The sequence below is a fragment of the Bos indicus genome, chromosome 4, assembly GCF_029378745.1.
Source record: "Bos indicus isolate NIAB-ARS_2022 breed Sahiwal x Tharparkar chromosome 4, NIAB-ARS_B.indTharparkar_mat_pri_1.0, whole genome shotgun sequence".
Classification (NCBI taxonomy): domain Eukaryota; kingdom Metazoa; phylum Chordata; class Mammalia; order Artiodactyla; family Bovidae; genus Bos; species Bos indicus.
The window spans coordinates 94,531,680-94,551,170 of record NC_091763.1 but is presented as its reverse complement, the minus strand read 5'-3'; the positions used below and the strand labels follow the sequence as shown (position 1 = coordinate 94,551,170).

Below are 19,491 nucleotides of genomic sequence, written 5' to 3'. Positions count from 1 at the left end.
TCCTGGGTGGCTCAGTGGTAAAATAATACATCTGCAATGCAGGAGTCGCAGGAGACACAGGTTCGATCCCTGATCGGGAAGATCCCCTGGATAAGGAAATGCCAACACACTCCAGTATTCTTGCCTAGAGAAGCCCATGGACAGAGGAGCATGGTGGGCTACAGTCCATAGGGTCACGGAGAGTTGGACATGACTGAAGCAACTTAACATGCACACACACACGTGCTTGGATTGAAACTTAATATCTTGCTCTTTGTATCCTATTTGTTCCATTTATTATTAATTCTTTTTTTTTCTGCCTTCTTTGGAGTAGCAGTATTTTATTAATCTTGTTGTTTATGACTTTGTAAGTGTTTGCAATATGCATCCTAAACTTATTATAGTCTACCTTGAAATAACATACCACTCCACGTTTAGTTTAAGACCATTACAACAGTACATCTCAATTTCCTCTCCTAACCTTTGTGCCATTGTTATATATTTTAATTCTGTATGTTATAATTCCCATAATACCTTGTTACTATTTGTACTTAGTAAATTTTCTTTCAAATAGAATAAATATTTAAAAATGTCTTTTATATTTATCCTCATTTTGTCATTTCCATTACTCTTCACTTACGTATGTCCAAATTTCCACTAGGATCATACTCTTTCTGCCAAAGAACTTTCTTTAACTTTTTGTGTAATACAGGTTTATTAGCAATGGGTTCGTTCAATTTTTGGTGTCTGGAAAAAGTCTTTATCATCTTCATTTTCAGCAGATATTTACACTGAGCATAGAATTCACCACAATAAAGTGAACATTGCAATACAACTAGTCACATGCATTTTTTGGTTTCCCAGTGCATATAAAAGTTATGCTTACACTATACTGTGGACTACTAACTGTACAATAGCATTATGTCTAAAACCTATATATATATATATATGTACCTTAATTTCAAAATCCTGTATTGCTAAAAAAGGCTAATCATCATCTGAGCTTTTCACAAGTTGTAGTAGTAATATCAAAGATCAATGATCACAGATCATCATAACAAATATAATTTGTTTGAAACAAGTTTGAAATATTGTGAGAATTACCAAAATGTGACACAGAAACATGAAGTAAACAAATGCTGTTGGAAAAATTGAAAATACACTTGTTCAATGTAAGGCTGCCACAAAACTTTAGTTTGTAAAAATTGCAGTATTAGTAAAGCACATACAAAATGACATATGATTGTATCGGTAGATGTGACTTTGTTTTGGTTTGGTTGTGTTTATGCTGCTTGAGATTCTCTGTGCCTCTTGGATCTGTAGTTTGTTGTATGTCATTAATTTTGGAAAATTCTTGGAAAATTTGGAAAATTCATTATATCTTTAAATATTTCTATTGCCCCATTCTCTACCTTCTCCTTGATATTGTCCCACAGTTTCACAGTTTTTCCTTTTTTTTTTTTTTTGGCCATTTTGGCCATTTTTTGTGGGATTAGTTTCCTGACCAGGGACTGAACCCAGGCACTGGCAGTGAAAGCATCAAGTCCTAATCACTGGACGCCAGGGAATTTCCTGTCCTACAGTTTTAAAATTCTCACTTTTGTGCCCTCTTCCCCCACTTTTTTCTCCTTGTGTTTCACTTTGGATAATTTCTAATGTACTGTCTTCCAGTTATCTAGTCTGCTGATGATTCTATTACAAGAATTCTTGATCTTTGCTATTGTATTTTTTATCTCTCACATTTACTTTTTAGAGTTTCCATCTAGCTACAAAATTTCCCATATGTTCATTCATGTTTTCTGCCTTTTGCACTAGATCTTTAATGTATTAGTCGTAGACATTTAGAAGTTTCTATCTGATAGGCCCTTATTGCTGAGATCTGGTTCTGTTGATAGCTTTATCTCTTGATGATAAGGCTTCCCCTCTTGCTCTCATTTTTCCCTTTTTGTATTGTCATAATTTGTTATCAAATGCTGGACATTATGTGCAGAAGCCAATAGAGATGGAGGCAAATAGTGTTTATGCCTGGAAAGAGTCATGTTTCTTCTGTTAGGCAATTATTATGGGGCTTGAGTTGAGCTGGGAAAGATTGAGGTTAGGAGGAGAAGGGGACGACAGAGGATAAGATGGTTGGATGGCATCACCGACTCAATGCACATGGGTTTGGGTGAACTCTGGGAGTTGGTGACGGACAGGGAGGCCTGGCGTGCTGCAGTTCATGGGGTCGCAAAGAGTCGGACACGACTGAGAGACTGAACTGAACTGAGTTGATGTAGGCAGCAGTTGCTGCTGCTGCTGCTAAGTCACGTCAGTCGTGTCCGACTCTTAGCAACCCCATGGACTGCAGTCTACCAGGCTCTTCTGTCCATGGGACTTTCCAGGCAAGAGTACTGGAGTGTGTCGCCAGTGCCTTCTCCCAGGCAGTAGTTGAGCTGGTTTGATTTAGTTGTCACTATCATTACCCTTGGTGTAGCAGCAAGTGCCATTGCCTTGTGCTTAGTATGGAGTAAGGATTGCTGGAGGATTTTCTCTCACAGTCTTGTCTCCACCTCAGCAACAGGCTGCTTGTTACCAGACCGTGCTGGAAGCAGGTGGTGGTCCCTGATTCTCCTGGTCCAGTCTCAGATAAGGCCTATGCATCTGCGCCTGGGGAGCGGGACCTTCTTAATGTTCCTACCCTCCTTCCCCACATCTCCCATGATAGCCAAGCTCTGCCTTGTGTCTTTGGTGGGGTTTGAGCAGGAGAGAAGCATGTGTTTCTCTCCCAGTGGTTGTCTACCTCTGTTTTACGTTGGTGTAGGTTCTTGGACCCGAGGTTTCCATGATTTCTCCCACCCTCCCTGCACTGCCCCAGGAACAAACAGCTTCTGCTTCTATACTTCCTCCTGAAACAATAGATGTCCACTCAGCTCCTGTGAGTGAGAAATGATTTCCTGCCATCCCCCATCTGCAGATGGTCTTTGATTCAACCTCTCTCCTGATGACCCTGGGGGCAGGAGGGTCTACTGCCTCTCCTTCTGTGGCTTAAAGCTTTTTTGCTTTAATAAAGAAGGGTCAGATGACATGGACCCTGGTGGTGGTTTGTGCCTATTCCCAGCAGCAGCCAGTTACCTCTACAAACCTATACCTCCAAGGGGGCTCCCTCTGATCTCCTGTCCTGCCCCCAGTCTTCCTCAGGAGCACCTATTAACCACCCATGGAGAAGATTTTGCAAGTGAACAGAAACTCTCCTTGTGTCTGGGACTCTGTGCTAGTCAGGGTTCTCCAGAGAAACAAAGTCAGTATAAATACATATAGATACAAATGTATATTTATATATTTAAATATAAATAAGATTTATTTTCTCTCTCTCAGATATACATGGAGGCTGTCACAATTATGGAAGCTGGCAAGTCCAAAATCTGTAGGGTAGGCTGACAGGCAAAAGCCCCAGAGGAGAGCTGATTCTATACCTCACATCTAAAAGCTGTCTGCTGACAGAATTCCCATTTCCTCCAGGGACCTCAGTCTTTTAAGATCTTCAACTGATTGGATATGGCCCATCCACATATAAAGGGCAATCTGCTTTATTCAAAGCCTATTGATTTAAATGCTATGTAAATTAAAAAACAAAACAAAACCTCTTCAGAAACATCCGGAATAGTGTTTGGCCAAATATCTGGGTATCACGCCTAGTCAAATTGATGCATAAAATTAACAAACACAGGTTCCCGGTTATTCTACACTGATCTGCTAGGCTAAACTCAGCCTTTAGGAATTAGTGAAGATTGTAGCTGATTTTTTCTTGCCCACTTCTATGGCCATCACCTTTTCTCCGGTGGTCTGCCAAACATAAAGCAGTCTGTGTGTCCCTCCTCTCCTCAGTAGAACTTGTCACTTCTTGAAATTTGGTTATTTGGCTACCTTGTGATCTCAGCACTCTGAAGGATTTAAGAAAACATGATTTTGTAGATTATTCATTTTTTTCTTATTGTTAAGATGTGAGTGATGTCCTTTGCTGCTTCCTCCATCCTAAATAGAAGCAGGGCTTCCACCAATGTTTGTTTGTTTTTACCTTGGGTATGATCTTGATTATTTAAAAACCAAGAAGCACAGGAATTATATTTACAGAGTCTAGCACAGGGGTTGTGAATTAGTGGCCTGTAGATTTCACATGAGAATCCAGGTTTCTAGATTATTTTGAGAAATGGGACCATATGACACACTTGAGCCACTTTTACTGGATTTTTATGGGGCACAAGCTCTCCAGCTGACCATTGTGCCCAGAGTGACACAGTTAACTCCAAAACACTGACTTCTCCTCTATCACCTTGGGGCAGACCATTCTGAGACCCATGTTGGCTGCTCAGAGTCCACTTGGAACTGGTTCCATGGCAAAGCATTGTTCTATGCAAATCCCAGAAGCAAAACATGACATATGACAACTAAATGTGCTAGGCTCACAAGTGGTAAAGAAGGTCTTGGATCTCCCTGGGAGGAAATGCTATAGTGTAGTATATAGTGTAAGAGACTCATGTGGCTCTCAGAAGTGGCTGCAAAACTGTACACGTGGGAATGCCAATCCGATCAGGTAAGGAACCAGCATGCCAATTTTTTTGTTTCACCAGTGAGCAATGTAGCCAAAGAAATTCTGGGAGGTAGGAATTACTCCCCTGGAAGGGGCTGCATGGATGCTGGAGGTCTTTGGGCCCAGATAAAGCAATTTAACTGTGTCGTAAGCTGGAGAAGGGCAAGGGTCAGCTCTTCAATCAATGGTTAATGTGCTCCTTCCTCGGTACATTCCACCACCGGGTAAGAACGACATCAAACTGTTACCAGAACTGTAGAGACCTCATTCCGGGGGTGGGGGTGGGGGGGTGCCCGGCGGATGGGCGTGGGGGCGGCCAATGGATGGATGGTTCACTGCCTCAGGGATAGTTTCATTTCTGGGGGCTCAGGGAAGGAACCCAGGACTGGACTGGATTGGAAAGAATTAGTTCCTTAACATCTGGAAGTGCACATCATTTAGGGAATGAAGGTAAATGAAGCCAAGGAAGGGAGCCAAGGCCCAGATCCCAGAAACATTGTCATGAGACAGGTCTGAGGGGAGGATGCTGGGCTCTGAGCAGGAAACTGGGCTGAGAGCTGGAGATGGAGAGCTAATGGCATGAGACTGAAGGAGAGGATGGATTTGGCATAAAGGGGTCCAGAAGGTTTTAGCTCAGAGAGGGCCAGTCTGCTTGGTACGCAAATACCCATCTAGTTGTTGGGGAGAGGAGGCTGGGTGGAGGGGACTGACCAAGCACAGGAGTGCCTAAGACAGTAAGTAGCCCTAAACCAGCAACACTTACCTACCTGGGGCTCACATCGACTCTGTAGAGACCAAAAGCTTTTTGGAACATATACAGGGTTAAAAAGAAGACATCCAACAAATGGAAGTTCACAAGAGCACTTCTAACTTCATGAAAAATAAGTTAATCAGTGAAAGTAAGAACTTTTAAAGAAAAGAATCAGAACTTCTTCTCTTACAAACAAAGCTTGAACCTCTTAGCAATCATGACTCTGATTGCAAGGATCTTACTCAAGTGCCTAGAGAGTCTTTTACTGCCAAGAACGGGAGAGCTATAGCTCTTCAGAGAGCAGAATTGCGTAGAATTCAGTTCAGCTCTAAATTGGCCCAGACAAAGACCAGAGACAATTTTCAGGCCGAAGTCAGAATTAAGTTTTTTGCTTCTTATGGAGAGAATGGTTTTTATTAAGATATAAAATTAATTCACAGTCCCTGAAGCAGATTTGCAAAATGCACAAAGTGTAAAGAATAAAATAAATAACTGTATTCCATAATCTAGAGATGGTTTACATTTTAAATATTTTTTGCTCAGATTTTTTTGTATATGTGAATACCTATGTTTTTCTCCACACAAATCAGGAGTCTATTAACTAAAAAATTGTTTCCAGCTCTTTCCATTTCCTCTGTCAGGAACAGTTAGTTCTCCATTGCCTTCATTATTCCCTGAAACATATTTTTTAATGGTTCCATAATATTACTCATTATGGATATGCCATTATTTATTTTAATCATTTTTAAACTAATGATCAATTAGGTTGTTTCAGTTTTTCATCATTTAAAATAAGATTCCAGTGAACATTTGTGGGTGTAATGTTTGTGCAGCTCTCTGATTATTTCCTCAGGAAGAATTCTCAGCATATTAAAATTAGAGGGCTTTTTTGATACCCACTCTTGAATTACTTTTCACTTCTTTGTATTCACACTCACAATGTACGAGCACGCTTGTCTCACAAATTGTTAGCCAACACTTAGCATTTATCATTAAAAGAAGAGAAAACAAAACTTTTTCTATTTGTTAGTCAAAAAACGAGATCTAATTGTTTTATTTTTTATTTCTTTCCCTACTAGTTGGATATTTCTTCACAGTTTATCAAATGCTTTTCTTCTATGAATTACTATGTTGTGTGATTTACCTACTTTTCATATTGCAGATAGCACCTTGCTTTAATTTTGAAGCAGTTTTGCTATAGCAGGACCCAAAAGAAATCCTAAAGAGAAACTCATGATGTTAAAAACTTTTGATTTATAGCTTTAACCTTTCCAAAAATTCCACTGAGGCAAAATGGAAGGAAATATTAATAGGAGGCTCTTTTAGTCTCTCAAGGTGTGGCCCTTGGACCCTGTGCATCAGACTCAGGGGTGGGAGTGGGGGAAGACGCATTTAAATTACAGATTCCTACATTTCTACCCCAGACACAAAGAGTCAGCATCTCTGACAATTGGACCTGAGAAGCCACATTTCTGTAATATCTCTGATTGCTTTATATGCAGCCCGAATTTGACAACCACGACTGCTGAGGCAAAGAAACCTGATATTCCCATTCCCTCTGCAACACAGGGGAGCCAACCATACAGAGAAGTGAGTCCAAACACTGATAAATGGAAGTTGAGCTTCCAACTTGGATGAGCTACTGGGTCTTGTACTTTCTGTTCTTTTGATTTCTTGACATCCGTTGTACTTTAACTTGATTAATGCATTATCACTATTATCCATTCAGTCTCCAAGGTATAGAAATGATAACCATCCTTGATTCCTTCCTATCTCTTGCACTCCTTACCTCTTCTCATGTCTTTAAATCTCTTTTCCTCTTTCTCACAACCCCGTAGTTTAGTCCCTTATTATTTCCCTCTCTGCTTTCCCTTCTCCTGTTTATTCTACCCATAATATCTATCACCACACCACCCCCACTGCACCAGGTAAACATCTAAGTTGTAATGTGTCCAGAAGCCTCTGCTTGCTATGCAAAAGCTTCTAAATATACTCCCACCTCCAGTGGAGTCTCTAAACTCTTCCTTATTTTAGTGGAGGGGAGAAAAACTGGTAATTGCAAATAGTGGAAGGATTTGAGATAACAAGGAAGTTAAAACTCAGGAGGCATGAACGTGCAAGAAGACAGCTGTGGCCAGTTTAAGATCCTGGAGATCAAGCAGCTCTGAGTGACAATACGACTCAAGATTTGACTGGAAGGGTGGGTTGCTAAGGAGTCTGAAAGGACAAGGGCATGTCACACCATGTTGTTGAATGGGTCATCTGCCCAGACCCTGAAACAGCTCAGATGTATGCTATTATTCACAAGCAGAGAGCTAGCCAGTATGAACAGTTCAGGGTAACCTTTCTCCATTCCTGGAAAAACAACTTAAAGCAAAGGACAAAGGGTTACTGTGTTTGTTCCCCCCCGTGTAAAAGGAAATAATAATTTTGATGGATTTGGTGGGACATTTTGGAGCCAAGTCAAACTGTGTGTGTGATTGTTTTGTAAAGGTGCTAGGACTTAATTTTCAGATCTGGAATAAGAACAGGTGGTGGCTGATGGCAGGAGTCACAATGGTTTCCATGACAACGGGACTGGGTCTTAGTCATCCTCCCATCCTCCACAAAACCTTCTGCAGCTTTTCTCATAAGGTGCTTATTAAATATTTGTTAAATGAATGAAGACTCACAGAATGATGTGTGTGCTTTGCAATTAAGGCTGCCGTTCTGTTGCTAGTTAAAAGCTTTTAAAGCAACAATAATGCCTGTATTTCCACATGATATTTTGCACAATTTGCATATTAACTTAACCTGAAAATAAACTACAGATTCTCATCCCTGCTGAACAACCATGTCCCATAACTATCCTTTATTGTGGAAGAAGTATCCAGATGTTTGGCTAAAAGAGCCCTAAAGGGGGGCGGCCCTGCGCGGTGTTTGTGCTTCCACCTTAGCTAGAAACACTTGCTTTTTCCACGCTTTCGAGCCCCTCCCCCCCTCGACTCTCCGCAGCCGCCCACGCGCTGTCTGCAGCTTCCCCTCCCCCCGCGTCCCTCATCCCGCGCGGAGGCTGGAGTCTGCAGGCCCAGGCGAGAGCACAAAGAGCCTCGCCAGCCGGCGTCCCGCGTTGCCCTTGGCAACCATTGAGCAGCGTCTCACTCTCCCTTGACCCTGCAATGAGAGAGTAAACAGGGCATCCATTGGCTGGCAGGGGAAAGCAGGCCAATCGGAGAAGAGGTTGTAGGGAGGCGGCTGAGCGGGGGTTGTGGGGGTAGGAAGCTAGGGTTAGAGGCTACCGGTGAGGCTAGAACCCCGGGCGTGGTCGGTTGGAGCAAATATGTCTGTCCGGAGGCACATTGGGAATCCTGAGGTGAGGGCCAGGTCCGGATCGGAGAATCGGAGGAGGCGGGCGCACCGGAAAAGGCTCCACGTGGGCGGGGAAGAGTAGCCAGCGACTTCCGCCGTCCGGAAGGCGGGAAGCGGCGGTGTGAGGAGGGGTCTGGAGGGGGAGGGAGGTGGGGCGGGTCTGGGGGGAATGAAATGCCTGACCCTTATCCTGCGGCCCATAGGCCACCATCCCGCACAGGCTCATTGTGTTTGTCGCCAAAAGAAGCGAAGTGCATGAAGACACAATCCTTTCCCTCAGAGGGCTTACAGTCTAAGAATGGCAGCTAAAAAAATAAGTAACATCAGGATGAAGCCCAAAACACTAAAGGAACCAAATCAAAGGAACCATCATTTCTGATTATGGGGATACAGAAAGAGCAGGAATAAGTAGACTAAGCTAATTGGAAAGGACGCAAAATATGACATAAATTTTACCTCCTCCTCGATTAAGACCTTTTACTTACTTGGCAGTTTCACACTCAGTTGCCCTCTGCATATGGGGTCATTTCACGGCAACAAATGTTTACTGGATTCCTACTGTGCAGGGGGTGCTAGAAATACAAAGAGAATCAGACAAGGCCTGTTTATTAAGTCTAGTGAGGAAGACTTATAAACAATTTGAGTTCAATGTGTTTGGAGAATAGATGTTAGGAGAGCAGAGAAGAAAGCTAGGGCTCACCTGAGGGAATGAGAGAAGTAGCCTGGAGATGATCCGAAGTCTCAAATTACTAGGCAGATGAAGAAACATCCCAGGCAGAGAGGACCGCCGGAGCCAAGTTAGGGAGATGTGAAACGCTCAGGTAGACAGCACCTCGTAGAGAGGCAGGGCCTCTGTGCCTTGCCAGTGTAACAAACTGGAGTTGCAGCTTGTTTGATCTCATGATGGATGTCTATGAGTTTTGTTGAGAAAGTTGCACCTTTGTTGAGAAAGGTTGAATTTAGGCTCTGCAGGGGAGTGCCATGATCCATTGTAATGTCTACCATGGATGTAGGGAAGGTTGGTGTGAAGAGTAACACTTTGACCAAGGCCTGCTGACTGCTGGTCAGAATTTGAGAAGCTTTGGGGTTTTAAGCAGCCCAGTGCCATGATCAGTTGCGTGTTTTAGGTGGTAGTTGTAATCACACTGCAGACAATGGATTTGAGGGGGCTAGGACTGGGGCTAGGGAGATTGGGGTTAGGTGGTTGTTATGATACAGAGCTCAAGTAAGGCTGTGGAACTAGGGTCAGAGAGAAATACTTAGGGGATAAAATAATCTTGACTTAATGATTAACTCTGAGAAATGAGAGTGTGATGGATGACTTTGAGCTTGGGCTACTCATTAGTGCTGATGCCATTAATGAGATCAGAAATATGGGAGAAAGAGGATGAATAGTCTTACAAGTGTAGGGGTAGAGAAACAGGGATGCCCTCTATGGTTGCGTATTTGTGTCCTGGATAAAGATGTTCAGCTTACTCGCTTGTTTTCATGGAGCACAACTGCCAGTTGTTTTCTTAAGAAAGATTGCATAGGAAATAAATATTTTAAATTTATGTCTACAACATTAGGCATATCTAAAAATTTTATTTTACCTTCATGTTTATTTGCCTGAGAGCTTAGTTAGGTATGGAATTCTTGGTTAGAAATCATCAGTCTATTGGAAACATTGCATCGTTGTCTAATAAGCATTCACTTTTTGTTGTGGAGCGTTCAAAACCATTCTGTTCCTTTGTATGCCACTTGAGTGTTCCTTTCTGGAAGCTCATAGAATCTTCTCTTTGTGACCAGCATTATGATGTTTCACAAAGATATTTCTTGATAGTGTTTGTTCTCACTTTTTGGGGGGAGAGGCACCAGAAACTCATGTCTTTCTATTCTGTAAACATTTTTAAAAATTGTTGTTGACTCACGTCCTCCATTTTCTCCATCCTCTCTTGAATTCATTATTCTGATATTGCTTCTATATGACTGGTTCCCTAATTTTCTTAAATTTTATCTCCTATTTTCTACAGCTTTGTTTTCTTGTTCTCTTTGGAAGATGTAACTTTATCCTCCAGTCTTTCTATTGAGTTTTTAATTTCTGCCATCATGTTGTTAATTCTTAAGAACTCTGATTTGAGCTCTAATGTCCTTTTAAAAAAACCTTTATTTTTAAATAAATTCACAGGAAGTTTCCAAAATAGTACAAAGTGACCCCATGTACCCTATACCCAGTTTCCCTCAATGATTATATTTTATGTAAATATAGTACAATATGAAAAGCAGAAATTTGACATTTGTACAATATGTGTGTAGTTTGGAGCTATTTTATCACATGTGTAGATTTAATATAATCAAGATTTGCATGAGTGTTGATTTACAATCAAGGTAGAGAACTATTCCATCGCCACAAATCTCTCCCTCAAGCTACTCATTGCTAGTCACACCCACTTTCCTCCTCACCATCCTAACCCCTGGCAACCATTAATGTGGCCTCTTATTTCTGTAATTTTGAAAATGTTACGTAAATGGAAATCGTACAGTTTGTGACCTTTTAAGACTCGCTTTTTTCACTCAAAATAGTACTGTTAAGACACATTCATGTTGTTGCCTGTAGCAATAGTTCATTCGTTTTTATTGCTGATTAGTATTCTGTGGTTGTATACCAGTTTGTTTAACCATTAAACTATTGTAGGATATTTTGGTTGTTTTCTGTTTGGGCAACAAACAGAACAGAGATATGAACTTTGGGGTACAGTTCTTTGTGTGGATGTTACTTTTCATTTCTCTGGGATAGATGCTCAAGAGTGCAGTTGCTGGGTGGTATGGTAAGCTTATATTTAGGTGTGTTTCTTTTTAAAATATTTATATGGCTGTGCAAGGTCTTCGTTGTGGCATGTGGAATGCAGGATCTTTTAGTTTCAGCATTCAAACTCCTAGTTGCAGTATGTGGAATCTAGTTCGCTGACCAAGGATTAAACCCTGCATTGGGAGCACAGTCTTAGCCACTGAAGCACCGGAAAGTCCCATCTGTTAAGTTTTTTAAGAAACTGCCAAACCAGTTTTCCAGAGCGGGTGTAGCATTTTGCATTCCCAGCCCTAGTGTTTGAGAAATCCAGTGTTTTTACATTCTTGGCAACATTGAGTATTAGAAGCATTTTTTATTTTAGTTGTTTTAATAGGTGTGTAGTGATGACTTCCCTGGTGGCTTAGACAGTAAGGCGTCTGCCTACAATGCAGGAGACCCGGCTTAAATCCCTGGGTCGGGAAGATCTCCTGGAGAAGGAAATGGCAACCCACTCCAATATTATTGCCTGGAAAATCCATTGGACGGAGGAACCTGGTAGGCTACAGTCCATGGGGTCGCAAAGAGTCGGACAGGTCTTAATTTGCATTTTCCTAACTGATACTGGGGCTTCCCAGATGGCTGAGTGGTAAAGAAGTCACCTGCCAATGCAGGAGATGCAGGTTTAATCCCTGGGTAAGGAAGATACCTTGAAGTAGGAATTGGCAACCCTCTCCAGTTTTCTTGCCTGGGAAATCCCATGGACAGAGGAGCCTGGCGGGCTACAGTCCATAGGGTCGGAAAAAGTTGGACACAACTTAGCAACTAAACAACAACAGTATCTGCACAGAGTTGTGCAGTCATCACAGAAACCAATTTCAGAGCATTTTCATCACCCCCAAAATAAATTTTGTAACCTCTAGCTGCTGCTGCTGCTGCTAAGTCACTTCAGTACGACCCCATAGACAGCAGCCCACCAGGCTCCCCCATCCCTGGGATTCTCCAGGCAAGAACACTGGAGTGGGTTGCCATTTCCTTCTCCAATGCATGAAAGTGAAAAGGGAAAGTGAAGTCTCTCAGTCGTGTCCGGCTCTTGGTGACCCCATGGACTGCAGCCTACCAGGCTCCTCCATCCATGGGATTTTCCAGGCAAGAGTACTGGAGTGGGGTGCCATTGCCTTCTTCGTACCTCTAGCTATCACTCCTTAATCCTCTCCTGTCTGTTTCTGTCTCTGTGGATTTGCCTGTTCTCTACGTTTCATGTAAATTGAATTATGCAAAATGTCTTATGTGACTAGCATCTTTCATAATGTTTTAAAAGCTCATGCATGTTGTATTATGCTTTGATATTTAATTTCTTTTTATTACTAAGTAATATTCTTTTGCATGGATATGCCACATTTTTTTTCATGCATTCTTTTATTGATGGACGCTTTCGTTGTTTCCATTTTCGGACTATTATGAATGATGCTACTATGTGTATTCGTACAGGTGTATTTTGTTTTATTGCATTTAGCAGATACTGCATTTTCAGAAATTGAAGGTTTGTGCAATTCTGTATCAAGCAAGTCTTTTGGCATCATTTTCCCAACAGCGTTTGCTCACTTCATGTCTCCGTGTCACATTTTGGTAATTATCACAATTATTTCAAACTGTTTATTAATGTTTGTTATGATGTTCTGTGATCTTTGAGTTACTACTACAACTTGCTTAAAGCTCAGATGATGGTTAGCATATTTTAGCAAAAAAGTATTTTTTAATTAACATATATACATTTTTTAAGACAATTCTTTTGTACACTTAATGTTGTTCAGCTGTGTCCGACTCTTTGCAGCCCCATGGACTGTAGCCCTCCAGGCTCCTCTCTCCATGGAATTCTACAGGCAAGAATACTGGAGTGGGTAGCCATTCTCTTTTCCAGGAGATCTTCCCAACCCAGGGATTGAACCCGGTTTTCCTCTATTGCAGACAGATTCTTTACCATCTGAGCTACCAGGGAAGCCTGAGAGTAGAAGCCTAGTTGAGTTGCTGGAGAAATTAAAGTTAGGGGCTAAATTTCAACATGAGTATGCACCAGTCACTTAATATCCCTATTTTCAGTAATGATAGCCTTTCCCTATGTCTGGAAACCATCCCGCCCCAAGTCCAAAAACCCTTTTCAAGAAATAACTCTATGGATAGCTGCTGTGGTGAGGGAAGGGCAGTCACCCAGTGGCACAGAATGAAAAGGTTTTGAAGATCCACTAGCTTCTTATTCAAATTTCAACCAATTTTGCTTATTTCAGCCTTTTACTTCTGGAGGTGCCTGGAGCTATCAATTTCTGGGCCTTTTAAGAACTTTTCTTGGCTTTCCCTTCAATTTTCTTGAGTATATCAAGTAATTTTCACTTGTTGATGGGCTTCCTAGACTTCTAAAAACACATGTTATCATTTCTCCTACACTCGCTCTCTCTTTGGGGGGTTTTATGTCCTTAAAATAATATCCTTTTAATGAGGTTTTTACTGAGGTTTTGGAAGGAAGTGCATTTGTTTAATATGCTATCTTCACCCAGTAGGTCATGATCTGTAATTATTTTATTTGCTTGTCTATTTCTGGCACATCTACAAGAAATGATAGGGATCTTGTCTGTACTGTGCCACTGCCTGGCACACAATTGTTCTTTAAATATTTGTTAAGTGAGTAAATGAATATATCTCAGCTGGGAGAAGTCAAGGCTGCTGCTGCTGCTGCTGCTGCTAAGTCACTTCAGTTGTGTCCAACTCTGTGCGACCCCATAGATGGCAACCCACTAGGCTCCTCTGTCCCTGGGATTCTCCAGGCAAGAATACTGGAGTGGGTTACCATTTCCGTCTCCAGTGCATGAATATGAAAAGTGAAAGTGAAGTCACTCAGTCGTGTCTGACTCTTAGCGACCCCATGGACTGCAGCCTACCAGGCTCCTCCGTCCATGGGATTTTCCAGGCAAGAGTACTGGAGTGGGGTGCCATTGCCTTCTCCAAGAAGTCAAGGCTAGAGTTCACTATTTGGAAATTAGAAGCATGTAAATAGAATTAAGGCTAAATGGCCCACAGAGAACTTACAGATTAAGAAGATGGAATCCTAGGGAAGACAGTGTTTAAATGGCTAAGAGAAGGATCCATGAGTCATTGGAGAATCAGGAGAGAGCCATTATTGAAGTCAAGTGAAAACTGAAGAAGATGGGACTATATAACACTGTGCAGAAAGGTCATGTGAGTTAGAGGCTGAAAAGTAGCTTATATTTAGCAGTAGGGGATCTCTGACATTGGCTAGCTCCTCCAGGAACCATAGTAGAATGATGCGGACAGTGGCCACATGGCAACGGATGGAAGAGTAAGATGCAGTTACTTAGTTTAGGGGTCCCCCCCACCAACAAGGAGCATAGCTAGAGGGACTTCCCTGGCAGGCCAGTGGTTAAGATTCTGCACTTCAACTGCAAGGTTCATTCCTGCATTCTGCACAGGTTCAATCCCTGGTCAGGGAATTAAGATCCCACATGCTGCATGGCACAGCCAAAAAATATAAATAAAACAAGGAGGTTAGCTAGAAAGTAAAAAGGGTGAGATGGCGTTCCAATTATCTGTTGGTTTGTCATGAGTTTTCTCAGTATTTAGTGGCTTAGAACAACAACAAACTGAAGAAGGTAGGATCATGACCTACTGGGTGAAGACAGTGTATTGAACAAATGCACTCCCTTCCAAAACCTCAGTAAAAACCTCATTAAAAGGATACTATTGTAAGGACATAAAGCCCCCAGAAGAGAGAGAGTGTGTAGGAGATGTAATAACTTGATATTATTATTGGTCAAGTTCTAGAGGCTGACTAGGTTCAACTTGGCAATTACTTGGGCTCTCTCATGTGGTTTTGCAGACAGACAGAAACTGGGTCTAAAGTTATCCTGAAGGCTTTTTTCACATCAGATTGCTGATATAGTCTGTTGCTGGGACCTCAGCTGGTGCTGTCAGCCATGCCACCTACATACGACCTTTTCCATGTGACTTGGCCTTCCCTGTGGTGTGAGCTGGGTCCCAAGAACAAGTGTCTCAGAAGAACCAGGTGAAAGCTGTGTTGTCTTTTATGATCCAGCTCAGAAGTCCTGTGGCATCACCTCCATCAGTCACATGCCCACCCAAATTCAAGGAGAAAGAACATAGGTCCCCACCCCTCATTGGGAGGAGTGTCAACATCACAGCGTAAGTGGGCTGGGAAATCCTGTTGTGGCCATCTTGAAAAATACAGTCTACCACAGGTGGTAGCTGCTGGCAGAGTAAGGGCTGCTGCACATGCAACGTGGGTCCAGGCTGGTGTTTAAGATCAGCAGAATTGGACCAGATTAAAACTCCGATTAAAAAAAAAAATCTCTTTTAAAATTGATACCTAGTGCCTTCATTTTATTGATTTTCTCTTTATGCAAATGAGATAAGTAGAGAAATTCTGAACAAAATATGTAATGGAATTTTTTTTAAGTCCTTAATTGTAAATCATACATTGTCATTTTAATGTGAACAACCTTGTGAATTTCATTTGAAAAGAAGTGGGAAGTCAGAAAAGCTTATTCGTTTTTGAGTGACCTGTGATTCAGACAATCTCCCTCATTTTTTTTAGTGATTTTCCTGCAGAAAAACCCCACTGTTGACATCTCATTCTTTTCCCTTCTTCCCCAACATCCATGTATTCACAAATACATGGTCTTACCTTGCATGTAATAGTGATCTGCCAAAATACTCCTTTGATTGTCTGGCTCATATTTCAGTGTTTCTGATATCTTCCATCATCTCCAGGGCTAGTCCAGACCCTCAGACCTTGCTATTGTAAATTCAGGGGTTTCCACCTGGTGCTTCTGTATCCATGTCCAACCTTACGGCATAGGATTCTATATACCTGTGATTCTTAACCATTTGGTGATAGACCCCTTTGAAAATTTGGTGAAAATCAAGGACGCTTCCCCTAGAAAAATGCACATACACTCGAAGTTTTTACATACAGATTCATGGGACTCATGGACCTCCTAAGTTCCATCCATGGACCCCATATTCAGAACCGCTGCCTGAATGAGGCTGTGCAGTAGAGTAAGAGTTCACGTTCTAGAGCCAGACTGTCCAGTTTAATTCCAGGTTCTATCACTCTTACCAGCTAACCTCAGAAAGTCACTTCACCTCTTTATTCCCGTTTCCTAATATGTAGAATGAGGCTAACACTAGTATCTACTTTAGTGGTGGTTGTGAGGATTAAAGGAGAGAATGGGGAGAAATGCTTAGCTGAGTGCCTGACAACACAGTTAAGTGCTCAGTAAATGTTAGCAGCAATTACCTTTATTATCGTTGGGTCTTCTCCAGCAAATAGAACAGTTTGCTGTTCTCTCAACATGCTTTTGGGGCTTCCCAGGTGGTGCTAGTGGTAAAGAACCCACCTGCCAATGCAGGAAACATAAGAGACTCGGGTTCGATCCCTGTGTTGGGAAGATCCCCTGGAGGAGGGTATTGCAACCCACTCCAGTATTCTTGCCTGGAGAATCCCATAGACAGAGGTGCCTGGCGTGCTGCAGTCCATAGGGTAGCAAAGAATCAGACACGACTGAAGTGACTTAGCACTCATGCAAACATGCTTTTAAAAGTGTCCTTGCTATTATAATTTCTTCCACTTAGAATACTTTTTCCATCCGTTTTCCCCATTTTGTTATCCACAGAAGTTCAACCCTTGAAACACAGCTCCAGTGCCATTTCTTCCATTCAGTCTCCTGTGTCACCCCCAGTGTGAGAGCTCTCTCTGTTCCAGGTTCCTCCAGCCCTTGATGTCAGTGCTGCCCACAGGGCACTAGCACTCACACTGCATGTGGCTCAGGTCTCAGGACCACCTCCATGCATCTGGCAGTACTTAACTCCTCTCACGCTGGCGCAAGGCCCTGTACCAGGTACACAGGTAGAGCCTCTGTCCCAGTGCAGGCAGTGAGGGGTGTAAACGGTACAAAGTGCTGTGACAGTCTAGGCAGGGAAGAGATTTCTATCTGGCTGCACTCCCCAGAGGAGGAATCTTCCTGGAAGATGTGCTTGTGCTGGGTCTTGAAAGCTGACTAGAAGTTAAACTAGATAGCTGACTACCTGCTATCTAGGCAGGGTATCTATCTATCTATCTGCTATCTATCTAGTTGAGGGTATTTTCTTTCGACCCTCCCTAGAGATGTAAGCCCTCAAAGGGCCTCTGACACTTTTGGTTGCTTTCAAAGAGCCTGTACTAATACCACAAACATGAACTTTCTCAACTTTCTCCCTCCTCCCTCCCGTTGAACCTTCATCATGACCACCTATCTTATTTCATTACTTATTGGCTGCACCACAGGGCCTGTGGGATCCTTTTTCCCCCAACCAGGGATCAAACCCACCCCCCTGCATTGAAAGCACGCAGTCTCAACCACTGGACCACCAGGCAAGTCCCCTTATTTCATTATCTTAAATATATTTCCAAAGCTGCACGTTCCGCCTGGGCTCTGGGCCTCATCTTCTCCTACTCCCTCGTTTTCATAACTTCTCGCCTCATTTTCAGCCTTTTATTCAGCCCATTTGTTTATAAACATCCTCGAACCTCTCCTTCCTTCAGACAACAAAAACTACTCCTTAGCGACTCTGAAGGAAAAAAAAAAAAAGACCCAACTGGCTACTATGCTCCCTTCTCATACACTTAACTTGCTTTTTCGCTTTTCTTGGTGTCAGTTTACCGTAACGGCACCCAGCAGGGTCATCAACCACTGTTGGTTCATTCAGTCCAAATGCACTTTTCTGTTTTCTCTTCCTTGACCTGCATTCTTGTTCACTTGTTCATATTTGATCTCCTGTTCTCTGACTTGACAGCATCAATCGCTGTTGACCATTCCCTTCTTCCTGAAACTCCTCTTTAATTCTCATGACCCACTTTCTTGTGGCCTCTTGCAAGTTTCACCCACAGTGCTTTTCTGCACCTGACCATAAACGTTGGGGATTTTTCCCCCTCAGCCTGTACATTCTCCAGTGGTGATTCTGTCATTCCCATGGCTTCCCCTGCTGCCTGCATGCTGACAACCCCCAAATCTTGTTTTTTCTAGTTCAGAAATCTCTCTTGGTCTGCAGACCCCCTAGATATCCAGCTTGCCACTTCCATTTTGGATAACCCACAGATACCTCATTTTCAAAATGCCCCAAACAGAATACATAATGTTTTCCAATATATGCTTCTTCCTTAAGTCCTTTTTTGGGGGAATGGTATCACTGTCCTTTGGGCTTGCCAGATGGCACAGTGGAAAAGAATCTGCCTGCCATTGCAGGAGATGCAAGAGACACAGGTTCAATCCCTGAGTCGGGAAGGTCCTTTCAGTTCAGTTCAGTCGCTCAGTCGTGTCTGACTCTTTGCAACCCCATGAACTGCAGCACACCAGGCCTCCCTGTCCATCACCAACTCCCGGAGTCTACCCAAACCATGTCCATCGAGTCGGTGATGCCATCCAACCATCTCATCCTCTGTCGTGCCCTTCTCCTTCTGTCCCCAATCCCTCCCAGCATCAGGGTCTTTTCAAATGAGGCAGCTCTTCACATCAGGTGGCCAAAGTATTGGAGTTTCAGCTTCAACATCAGTCCTTCCAATGAACACCCAGGACTGATCTCCTTTAGGGTGGACTGGTTGGATCACTTTGCAGTCCAAGACAACCCATTCCAGTATTCTTGCCTGGAAAATTCCATGGACAAAGGAGCCTGGTGGGCTACCATCCACGGGTCACGAGGAGTCGGACACGACTGAGCAGCTGAACGACAATGACAATCACTGCCCTTCCCCTGTTATACTGGTCAGTTTTAAAGATTTTATATCTTAAAGACTTTTTAAAACTGCCTCTCACCTTTACTGCCACTTTCTTAGGACCACAGATTCTCTGAGCACAACCTCTTACCTGATCTTTGTACCTCCACTCTTGACTATGATCCTATTAGTTCTCCAGGGTGCTGCCAGAGTGATCTTCCTAAAATGGAAATAGGATCCCATCCCTTCTCCCTAAACCTTCCTCAGTTACTCCCATCAACACCAGGGTTCCTCAATTTAAG

The 19,491-nt window shown here is 42.6% G+C and overlaps 1 protein-coding gene and 1 long non-coding RNA gene across 6 annotated transcripts in view; one reads left to right on the top strand and one right to left on the bottom strand.

Moving 5' to 3' along the window:
• Positions 1-8,244: 8,244 nt before the first annotated feature.
• LOC139182761 (uncharacterized) lies at positions 8,245-9,580 on the bottom strand. The gene is made up of 3 exons (XR_011566313.1): positions 9,346-9,580; positions 9,131-9,217; positions 8,245-8,450 (listed from the first exon to the last, which is right to left on the bottom strand). It is a non-coding gene; the product is annotated as an uncharacterized lncRNA (long non-coding RNA).
• The window catches only part of CEP41 (centrosomal protein 41), a 50,234-nt gene continuing 39,262 nt past the window's right edge, over positions 8,520-19,491 (top strand). For 3 of the 5 annotated variants that reach the window (XM_019959087.2, XM_019959086.2, XM_019959085.2), the window contains exon 1: positions 8,520-8,649. In XM_019959087.2, the coding sequence (XP_019814646.1) occupies positions 8,617-8,649 (33 nt within the window). In that variant the 5' untranslated portion in view covers positions 8,520-8,616. The remainder of the gene's footprint in view (positions 8,650-19,491) is intronic. The other 2 variants (XM_019959089.2, XM_019959088.2) reach the window with 2 other exon arrangements.